Here is a 10,639-nt window from a genome sequence, read left to right on the forward strand (position 1 = left end):
TGTGAATGGTTAATGATGATGTCAGATGCAAGGGTATCATCCCATTTACACATGGGATTGGATGCAAACCCCTTATTTGAATAGAATCATCTGATTGGCTTGTTTAGGCACGTGTAGCGAAAAGACAGGAAGAAAATGTAGAGCATAACAAATTTGTTAGTCAGTGGTCCGTGCCTACCTTACTTTTGCATTTTCGTAATAGATTATTTGAATATATATTTCGTTCATTCATGTGAATCCTATGTAGAGGTAAGCCCGGCGAGGCATTTTTTCCACGTCAAGCGAGCGAGCGTCACTATTGAATGCTATAATCAATTTAGTTTGTGCTGTTTGTCTCAAGCCTCTGGCTTCCCAGCAGTAGCCTATCTGGCCCAGTGAAAATCTAAACCACGAAACTGACAGTGTTTAGCTTCCAAGCTGTAACGTGCGTTTCTTTTTTTAAAGCATGCCACTGTTCATATTTTTAGTCATGCTTTGGTTATGTGCAAATGTTGGCCAATGCACAACAGCAAATGTTTCCAAATTATTTGAGCACACTGCTGAACACTTGACTGAAAAAATGCATTCTGGAAAGACGTTCTTTGTGTACTTTGGACACCAAGGTAAGACTAGTTAATTCGATGTTGCTTAATAATCACTTTCTTGATAATAATAACATGCTGAATACTAAGTCTAGTTCTCGGTTACTTAATTGGGATGTAGACATTAAATCAAACCCCCTTTTCCAGTCAGCCCCACCTTAGTGCTCTTTCTTGACCAACTGGAGATGTCGGCGGAAGTACTGGAAGATTATGGTATTTCAGTTGCTAAGGTAACCAAAGTAATCGTTATCCCCGGGCCATGTTGAGTCATAGATTCACTAGCTATTAGCTAGACACCAATGGACACCCAGGGAGAAGCAGTTATTTTTGTTTTTTAATTACCTCGGCCACTTATTCAATAGCCTGCAGAATCCATTAACGAAAAAAAAGCACCATTTTAATAATCTGTACACTGGGCTACAGCAGAATTGACAACAGTACAATTAGATTTTCATCTCACAGCTCTAGATTCATTATAACCCAGTACTATATCAAGACGCGGTGTGTAGTGTTCAGCTAAAGAATCTTTGTGTTATATAATTAGTTTGTAATTCAATTCTATACATGTCTGCAGGTGAATTGTAGCAAAGAGCATGTTGCAAAATACTGCACAGGTGACAAGATAATGAAGAAAGCCTATCTATTCAGGTACGTGCATAGGGATAGAGTGGACATCTCCCATTTATTAAAACATCCCGTTGGAACCCATCTGCTGTAGAACTACAGCATGCACTTCAGGCCACAAATAAATTAATATGTAATACGTGTCCTTGCACTCATCCCAGAGGCACTGAACTCCTGAAGAGCTTCGACACAGACACCGTCTTTGACGTTCATGCCATCGTCTCTCACGTACTCTTGTAAGTTTCTCTCGCATTTCAGTTTATCCTCTAATCAGCACTCAAACTGACGCCGATCAACTTTTGCAGAGTCATTGTTCAGTTGAGTCTCGTCATTACAGATAAGACAGTCAAATGATGAATGCTAATCGAGACAATTCGCTGACTTGAACGCATCTTGAGAGAAGACGGTAGATATGACTCGGGTCTGTAACCTTTCAGCCTCACTGACGATCGCGATGATTTGCTAACCGAGGTGCAGTCAATTCCTTTGAGTCATTTGCACCATGTTATCCGAATCCCTTTTCAGAACGAAATGTCAGAATGACAAACGTTTACAAACGGAGGCTCAAGTTAAATTGACTTCTGTATTGAATGTAAAAAGCCGTTTGCAACTTTATTCCGTCACGTTGCTAGTTGTGATGTTTTTGTGATCTCCCGTCCAGCACAGTGTTGTTTGATGAGGTGAGGTATGTGCACACCGTGGCGGAGCTACTGGCGGTGGAGAGAGCAGCCAAGGGCAGGTTGGACGTTGTGCTGGGTCACGTCCAAGTTCTGGGCCTACCAGGTAGGCTACCATCAAAACATCATTTTAGGAAAAAGAAGCAAAGCAATGAAATATAATTGAAATGAAATAGAGTTAATACAGAATTTGTTAAACACGTTGAGTGTAATGATCATGAAGTAAAAACATGTTAACATTCGACAGTACAACATTTAATGAGCATTCTGCACATCCTTCCTCTAGTCTTGGTTTTCTCAGTGATGTGTTTTTAATGTAGCCTGACCTTGGCAAGACTGCCTGGACTGGGGTCTGACTCATGCTGTTCACAAGTTTCTCCTTCGTCATGTCATCCTACTCAGAGCATCGGGCGCTGATGGAGACGGCATTCGTGTACGGAGCCAAGTACCAGTTTGTGCTCACGACCGGAGGTCCAGTCCTGGAGCACATGGGGTCAGTGTTTCTAACCTCCCCAGGCCGAAGCTGAGCTCAAGCCCATAACAACACAACAGGCTGCATCTGCCAAGGCCCAAGATAACACTGATGATGGATAGGGGGGGTGTAGTACAGGAAGGTTGAGTCCATTTCAAACAAGATCTCCTCCCATAGGAAGTCTTTGCGATGAACTGTATTTGTGTGTGATGTGAAGTCTCTAGTTACATTTACATTTAGTCATTTAGCAGATGCTCTTATCCAGAGCGACTTACAGTAAGTACAGGGACATTCCCCCCAAGGCAAGTAGGGTGAAGTGCCTTGCCCAAGGACACAACGTCATTTGGCACGGCCGGGAATCGAACTGGCAACCTTCAGATTACTAGCTCGCTTCCCTAACCACTCAGCCACCTGACTCGCATGCCATTTGATAAGACAGATGGATACTCACGTCTCGTCTTTGTGCTGCGTGGACTTGACCTGTCTCTCTCTTCGTACCGTCCCTCTCTCTCCAGAGTGAAGGAGCCAGCGTCTCTGGCCGCGGGCCTGTGGTTCCTCCACTGCAAGGGGCTGACGAGGCTCATGGAGCCCTGCCCACACACGGCTCTGACCAGAGCCCTCACCACCCTCCACATCTACGCTTTCCTACAGCTGATGGAGGCGCCGCTTGTGGTGAGGGCTCCGAACATCCAGCCGACATCCTAGGATTTAGACCAGAGTGATTGGGTTAAGCTGGGCCCCAGGACATGTTTTCTGTACTTTGTGTTTTAAACCTAGGCCCCTCCGCCTCAATCGCTGACACTGTCTAGGCCTGCTCATTGGCATCAAGGAAATCTTAAACGGCCAAATGAGAGATTATTGAGAGGGTCTTTTTTGATTCCTCTCCCCGTCAGACCGAGTCTTCAGAGGACCCTTCCCAGGTGAAGGTGATCCACAGCCACCTCCAGGTACCCCTGCTCTTCCTCTTCTCCCAGCGCCACACCTTGGCCCTGGACCGGGTCACGGCTCAAACTCTAGCCTGGAGGCTGAGAGGCCGGGTGGGCCTGGTTCTCATTCACAGGTAAGCGCCAGTTGTTCTTTATATGTATCTTTGGTGAGGTCAGATGGCTGAGCGGTTATGGAATCGGGCTATTAATCAGAAGGTTGCCGGTTCGATTCCTGGCCGTGTCAAATGACGTTGTGTCCACTTCAACCTACTTGCCTCGGGGGGAATGTCCCTGTACTTACTGTAAGTTGCTCTGGATAAGAGCGTCTGCTAAATGACTAAATGTAAATATGTTAAACAACCGTGTCAACACTCTAGGTGGAACATTAGACCAATTTGTTGGTTATACAGCTGTATCACACAGGCATTTAATCAGCTGTTCATCTGCTACAGGGAAAGCCCAGATGTTAAAACTACACCTGAATACAATGCTGCATACAAACTAACTGGAGAGGTGAGTATTAACAATATCACAATTGCCCTTCAAAGCATGTTGTTGTTCCCTTCAGTATTATTATTCCTGTTTTGTTTTATGTCGGTCTCCTTCCTTTTGATTGATTTCTTCAGTTTGGTTTGTGTCATGACTTACAAGGGGTCGGAGGTCATTTACCTCACACTGAACAACCTGGAGGAGGTCATCGACCTGTTCAGAGTAGACGCCAATCCAGATGAGCATGACGAAGAGGAGGAGGAGGAAGAGGAGCAAAGTTGGACTTCTCTTGGTACGCAGTCGAGAACTCTTGTCAGCGCCATGAATATTTTGAATGTCTTCTCAATGCGGAGGCAGGAGTAAATGCCCAAGGTTAATCGCATGCTAATGTGGTGCAACCGTGATTCTATTTTTCACCCCTGTCTAATCCCTTTGGATTAATTATAAACACTTTTAAAAGGAACCAAAGGAGGATGTTTGTTTGGTGTGGGATAGCATCGGAACAGGTTAATAACTGGTGTGTTTGATCAGACCTGCTGGATGACGAAGTGGCAGAGTCTGTGTACAGGAACAGAGGTCAGACCCTGGACATGGAGGCCGTAACAGAACTCACCGCTGACACCTTCCACAGTGCAGTGGCAGACAATCGCCACACTGTGGTGCTGTTTTATGTCAAATGTAAGACCCTTTTTTGCTACACTCTCATTTGCTACACTCTGCTAGAAAGCATCAACTGTGAATGGCTTTATACAGTCTAAATATTCATTTATTTGATATGCCTCGTGGGTTTTTTACTTGAGATTCTTTTTCAAAGAGCACAACTCTTTTCTTTCGTTTTTACTTTATATCTCCACCAGGGGACGCTGTGTCCGTGGCTTTCATTCCCTCCTTTCTAGAGGTTGCAGAGACCCTGGAAGGTGATTAAGACCAACACAACTGTTAGGAGAAAGAAGCCTGTATAAACACTACTTTCTCTCTCTAAATATGTCGACCTTTAGTCCCAACCTGCTGCGTGTTGTTTGTTTAGACGATGAGGTCAGCGACGTAGAAATGGCCGCGGTGGATTGTGGGGAGTGGACGAACGTGTGCAGTGCTCAGCTGATCACCTTTTTCCCGACCGTCAGCCTGTACCATCCGGGGTCCCCTGCCCAGCCGTACAGGGGCATGCTGGGTAGTAAGAGCCTGTACACCTTCATCATGCTGTGAGTCCAGACACTAAAACTCTACCCACACCTTCACACTGAAACCCTGGTGAAGCGTCGCTCGCCAGCTTGTCTTTATGTAACTGCACTCTAAATCGAGGCGGAAACTGTGAAATTGGCAGATGCATACAGAGTTAAATGGACCATCATTTTAATTAAGTGTCTTGACGCGTGTGTGCGTGTGTGCGCGTGTACATGTGTTTTCCCAGGAGCCGAGTCCCTTCCCCTGTCCTCCTGTCCTCTGTTGAGGAGGCGAGGTCGTTCCTGGACGCCCACCTGCACCCCCGCCGCCCAGGCCTCGCCCCTGCCAGGGTCCTGGGCTTGTTCAGCTCAGACGCAGACACCGGTCTGTCACTCAGTTAGAAAGAGAGAGAGAGAGAGAGGAAAAAAAGAGAAAGAATGAATGTCTGAGTCTTTGTGCACCTGAAGATGACTCCTGGCTCCATCTTTGTTCCCCAGGGGTGTCTGTGTTCCAGGAGGCCTCCAGGGCCCTGAGGGGAGAGACCCTGCTAGCCCTGCTGACAGGCAGGCAGGCTGAAACATGGTACACCATTTACATTTAGTCATTTAGCAGACGCTCTTATCCAGAGCGACTTACAGTAAGTACAGGGACATTCCCCCGAGGCAAGTAGGCTGAAGTGCCTTGCCCAAGGACACAACCTCAGTTGGCATGACCGGGAATCGAACTGGCAACCTTCGGATTACTAGTCCGACTCCCTCACCGCTCAGCCACCTGACTCCCCACACCACCCCTGCCCTCTTCTGGTTCTTCTCTTCTGTCGTCCACAGCACAAAGGGTTAACGGTTAAACATTAACGCCATTAGGCGGTTAGGGAGTCGGGCTAGTAATCAGAAGGTTGTTGGTTCGATTCCCGGCCGTGCAAAATGACGTTGTGTCCTTGGACAAGGCACTTCACCCTACTTGCCTCGGGGAGAATGTCCCTGTACTTATTGTAAGTCGCTCTGGATAAGAGCGTCTGCTAAATGACTAAATGTGTTCTGTGTTCCAGGGCGGCAGAGCACGAGGTAGAGCTTCCCGCCATGCTTGTGTCACGAGGTCCCCAAACCCACCCACACGCCCACACCCTCCACCCTTCCACTGCCCAGGACCTGACCTCACACATCCAGAAGGCCCTGCTGGAGCCATTTGTAAGTGTGTGTGTGTGTGCGCGCGCGCGTGTTAATGTAACCTCTAAGATGTATTGCTTCCATTCTACTTAACTTATTTTCTTGGCACTGCACATGGCACCTTCTTGACATTGGCTTTGCAGTTAGACTACACAAAGGATCCTCTTAGCAGTAACTGACAGTTTTGTAAATATTTACTGTACTTGAACTTGCAGTCATGCGAGCATCGCGTTGTCTCTAAATGTGGACTTGCAGTAAATCATGTTTAATGTGTTTGAGTCCTATTTGTTTAGAACTGTAAAGGTCAGAGGGTCCCCATTTGTCACTTAAGTCAGGAGCATCAGACTCATTCGGTTAGAAAATTCCGGACAATGTTTTTAAGCTGTAACTTTGAGAGGAGTCTGTTTGACAGTGAGCGTTGCTTTATAAAATGCTACCAGATGTCTTTCTTGTAGGTCCAGGGACACGAACCTTCCGGAAACTGCTTGTAAACTCAGTTTTTTTTAGCAATGATTATGTTGACTACCATATGTCTCCCATCCCTCTCTCTCCTCATCTGTTCCGACTCTCTCGCCCTCTCTCTCGCCCTCTCTCTCCTTTCTCTGTCTCTCCTTCCGTCTTCCCCTCCTTCACTCGCAGCCTGAGCTGACTGTGGAGAACCTCCCTCCGTACCTGGCGCTGGGCAGGCCGCTGCTGCTGCTGTTTGTGGGGGAGGAGGAGGATGAGCAGGGGAGGAGAGAGAGCGAGGGGGCGCTGGAGGAGATGAGGGCCCTGCTGGAGACTGGTCGGCTCGCCCCTTACCTGCCTGCCTGGATACACCTGTACGTGCTTCAGCCCTCCTCATCCTCCTTCACTCAAGTCACACAGGGAGTCAGATGGCTGAGCGGTTAGCAAATCGGGCTAGTAATCAGAAGGTTTCCGGTTCGATTCCCCGTCATTCCCCCCCAAAAAATGACGCTGTGTCCTTGGGCAAGGCACTTCACCCTACTTGCCTCTGGGGGAATGTCCCTGTACTTACTGTAAGTCGCTCTGGATAAGAGCGTCTGCTAAATGTAAGTCCTTTTTCATCACAGCGTCAGGTTTCACCCAGTCAGGCGGATGGGAGCGTCATGACGACCCTGACATCCACACACTCACTCACACTCTCCCGTCGGGAAGGACTGTCGGGCTCTGCAGTGAGGACGAGACCACGTTGGGATTCCTTGAAGGGTAGAAAAAGGACGTGAGAAGATGTTCACTGATGGTGTTGTGTGTGTGTGTGTTCCAGCGGCCGGACCCCTGCTGGTAAAGTAGTCCTGGAGGACTACCTGGGCTCCCTTCCCCCACTTCCTGCCCTGGTCCTGTCCCTTCTGCCCTCAGGAGGAGAGGTGTTCCACTACCCCCCCGACAGGCCCATCATGGTACAGCACGTCCTGCGGTGGCTGCAGAGTGCTAAGGATGGCAATGAACCACCAGCAGGTGAGCAGGGGTGGGCTAAAGATAACCCTTCGATCGGTCATAAACACATCTAGAGTCGTTATATTAAGTTATAATTATTTTAGTGATCCCAGGATGAACAAACCCACTGATTCTTATTTTACTGCACCTGGTAGCTGTGGCCTCTAGGGGGCAGGCTTAGCCCTCCGTGTCTGGGTTTCCAATCTCATCAGTTTAATGGAGCACAGCTCACTTTATCCTACTACAGGGACTGCCAAAGCGAGGGTTCAGTTTATTTTGTGTTGATGTGCTTTCTGTGCACTTTATTGCTGGGGCTTTGTCAATGAAGCAGGAAGTTAAGATCTTAAAGCCCTCGCCCCCACCCCCCTCCTGCGCCCCCCCCCCCCTTCTCTATTGTGTCCCCGCTCTCTGTCAACAGTGCTGACATCATCACCCCCCTCATGCCAGAACACAGGCCCCTTCTGTCTCTGTTTATGTGTTAGAATCCACCCATCGCTATCCATGAGATCATCACCACCTCCAGTTCCCCACTTTTTAATACCGCACTCACAGCCGAGTCTCTGCGGATTCGCTTGTGCGAGTGACAATGTGTGACAAATCTTGAGTGTCAACACACAGTCCCACTGGTCTCTCTCCAAAACACACACACAGTCTGTGAGCATGTCCCCTGATGACGAGACGGTCTCTTCCGTGTGTCTGGAGGAGGAAGAGAGACTTGGGACTGTCTTTCTCTCACACAGCAACAGAAGTAGCCATCTCTATCCACTTTACACTTCTCATGTACGTGTGTGTGTGTGTCCGACTGTGTGTGTGTGTCTGACTGATTCTTTTGGTTGATTTATTACCTTTTAATAGCATGGATGTTTTGTATCTGTGTACCAAAGTGTGTGTGCGTGACCATCTTTTTTTACTTAACTGGAAAGTTCTGGAGGGATTTCCCCATCTTCATCTACATCTAAGAATCATTACACGTAGTTGAAAAGTTTTGATGGACTGTGTTCATAAACTAAAAGGATATGAATCAGAGTGGAGTCAAGTTGCGGTCATATCTCTCCATAAGGGGTATGCTTGCTTTTTCATAAAGATACTGTACATGTCTGAAAGAGGAATCGAAAGTCTTAGACAAAAATAGTTCACTTGTAGTTGGCCAATCAGATGCGTTAACTTGGAACCGCTGTGTAGTAGTTTCTTTCGACTGCCCACACATCCTCACAACAAACATTTACATTTAGTTATTTAGCAGACGCTCTTATCCAGAGCGACTTACAGTAAGTACAGGGACATTCTCCCCCGAGGCAAGTAGGGTGAAGTGCCTTGCCCAAGGACACAATGTCATTTTGCAGAGCCGGGGATCGAACCAGCAACCTTCTGAAGATCTCTTCTGACAAACCAAACAGCGTGTCTGCCAAATGCCTCACACCCATTCGCTTCATATGGCAGAGGAGTCCTTTCATGGTCATCCTGACAGAAACACACACCACCAGCCTCTTCAGACGGCCCAGTCCCCATTAGCCAGGGCTTAGCACAATGACATTTACAGCTACTTTCCTGATTGGTCCAGTATAGCGGCAGGTCTTATTGGACAGGAGAGTGGAGTTTTGGCTTGCGTTTCTCCCCTTGTGTTCCACTTTCAACAGGAGGGAGTGAGGTGGAAAGTATTGCATCACAATCTCGGTTACCTTCGTTTCCTTGATGTATGAAATTGATCTGGATACAAATGGATTCTGATTTATTAAGATGGCAGTATCAAAAGATACCCTCGAAGTCCGGTAATTCAGTCAATTGTAGCTGACGACCAGTGTTATGTGCATGTATGAAAAGCCTAGAATAAAAATGTGTTTATTTGAAAAAAACGGGTGAGAGGGTCAGAGGAGTTCTATGCTGCAGTCTGTACTGGCCTAGTCTGCTAAATCCTGCCATTTCATCCTGTAGGTCTGTAATAATAAATGTCGTCATTACAGCCTGGAGAGTTTCAGCGTCCTTGGCCTGCCAGCTCTGAAGACTCTAATGACAGAGCGAGATAAAGCTCATGCTACCTTTTGACCTCAGGGTGCGACTCAGGGATGGCCACTGCCTAAATTCAACCCCACTCAACACCACACAGCCCTCGATTACCAGGACATTCCTGACAATTTTCATGGAGGGTCATCTTTTCCACCAATGTTTCTTTGCACAGGCTTGGTTTTCCAGTTACTCCTTGGTTTTCCAGTTGCTTATTACACATACAGTGTATGAAATATTGCAAATATACGTATATCCGGAATCTTCCAAACCGGGTGTTTTTTCTTCCAGAGATGAATATTCATATCAGGTCTAACTGTCTCTGTTTCTCTTTCTGTTCCTCTTGTTCGCCTGTTAAGGAGTGGTAGGCGACGACAAGTGGGAACCTGCTGTACAGTTCTACGACTTCCTGTCCGTCATGGACCAGGAAGTGCCAGGCTATGCCTCCCAGAGGAGCCACAAGACCAAAACACGGCCGAGGGAGGAGAGGAAGAAGAGAAGGAATGATAGCGGTGACAGACAAGCACAGGCGGCTTCGACCGGATCTTCTAAGCCTCATCAGCATTCTGAACTGTGAGGCGCTAACTGTGGCATTCCCAAAAGACAAAATAGATCCTCTCGAACATGGAAGCTGTTGCATACAGATGTCTGCTTTTCTGTCTTGGCATGCTGTGACTTATATTGTGATGCCTCTGGATATTCTACCATGTGAATGTTGCTATGTGCTATGACGTACACTACCCTGGGTCAATATTGTTCTGTTTTATACTTTTGTACTTATTGATATTTATATTTTTGTATTAGCTGTTGTAAATGTACTCCTGTATTTATGCTGTATCGACATTACTGTCATTTGAAATGGATGCATTTGTGCTACTGGGCTTTTGTTTCACGTTTTGTCTGGAGATCTGAATTATTAATGTTCTGAGTTCTCTTGAGTGCGGCGTAATAGTGGTGTCATTGGTTCCCCATGGAGTCTGCGGTTTCTCTGATTATCCGCTTTCAGTTTTTCCCATCATCTTCCTTCCATTCCAGAATGCCTGCTTTGTGGAAAACACACGTAAGGCTCTTGCCAATTACGTACCGGAAAGTAACCTGTGCA

The 10,639-nt window shown here is 47.1% G+C and overlaps 1 protein-coding gene across 2 annotated transcripts; it reads left to right on the plus strand.

Moving 5' to 3' along the window:
- Positions 1-100: 100 nt before the first annotated feature.
- On the plus strand, positions 101-10,418 carry txndc16 (thioredoxin domain containing 16). 2 transcript variants are annotated; one of them, XM_062447235.1, is made up of 19 exons: positions 101-602; positions 729-811; positions 1,156-1,229; positions 1,367-1,441; positions 1,867-1,988; positions 2,285-2,375; positions 2,870-3,026; positions 3,248-3,414; positions 3,733-3,793; positions 3,932-4,061; positions 4,301-4,447; positions 4,627-4,686; positions 4,797-4,971; positions 5,181-5,317; positions 5,431-5,515; positions 5,982-6,120; positions 6,739-6,920; positions 7,367-7,557; positions 9,897-10,418. In XM_062447235.1, the coding sequence occupies exons 1-19, from the start codon at positions 446-448 to the stop codon at positions 10,112-10,114; spliced, it is 2,451 nt and encodes an 816-aa protein (XP_062303219.1). In that variant the 5' UTR covers positions 101-445; the 3' UTR covers positions 10,115-10,418. The 2 variants fall into 2 exon arrangements, with proteins under 2 accessions (XP_062303219.1, XP_062303220.1); XM_062447236.1 differs by having other exon boundaries at positions 102-602; positions 1,872-1,988.
- Positions 10,419-10,639: the final 221 nt, after the last annotated feature.

Source organism: Osmerus eperlanus, chromosome 21 (assembly GCF_963692335.1).
Source record: "Osmerus eperlanus chromosome 21, fOsmEpe2.1, whole genome shotgun sequence".
NCBI classification, from domain to species: Eukaryota; Metazoa; Chordata; class Actinopteri; order Osmeriformes; family Osmeridae; genus Osmerus; species Osmerus eperlanus.

Excerpts from the sequence above, each read along its gene's own strand:
- txndc16 (XM_062447235.1), top strand. The coding sequence starts at position 446 with ATGCCACTGTTCATATTTTTAGTCATGCTTTGGTTATGTGCAAATGTT. Across the intron at positions 4,687-4,796 it reads GGTTGCAGAGACCCTGGAAG|ACGATGAGGTCAGCGACGTA; the intron begins GTGATTAAGACC and ends TTGTTTGTTTAG. Across the intron at positions 5,318-5,430 it reads CAGCTCAGACGCAGACACCG|GGGTGTCTGTGTTCCAGGAG; the intron begins GTCTGTCACTCA and ends TTTGTTCCCCAG.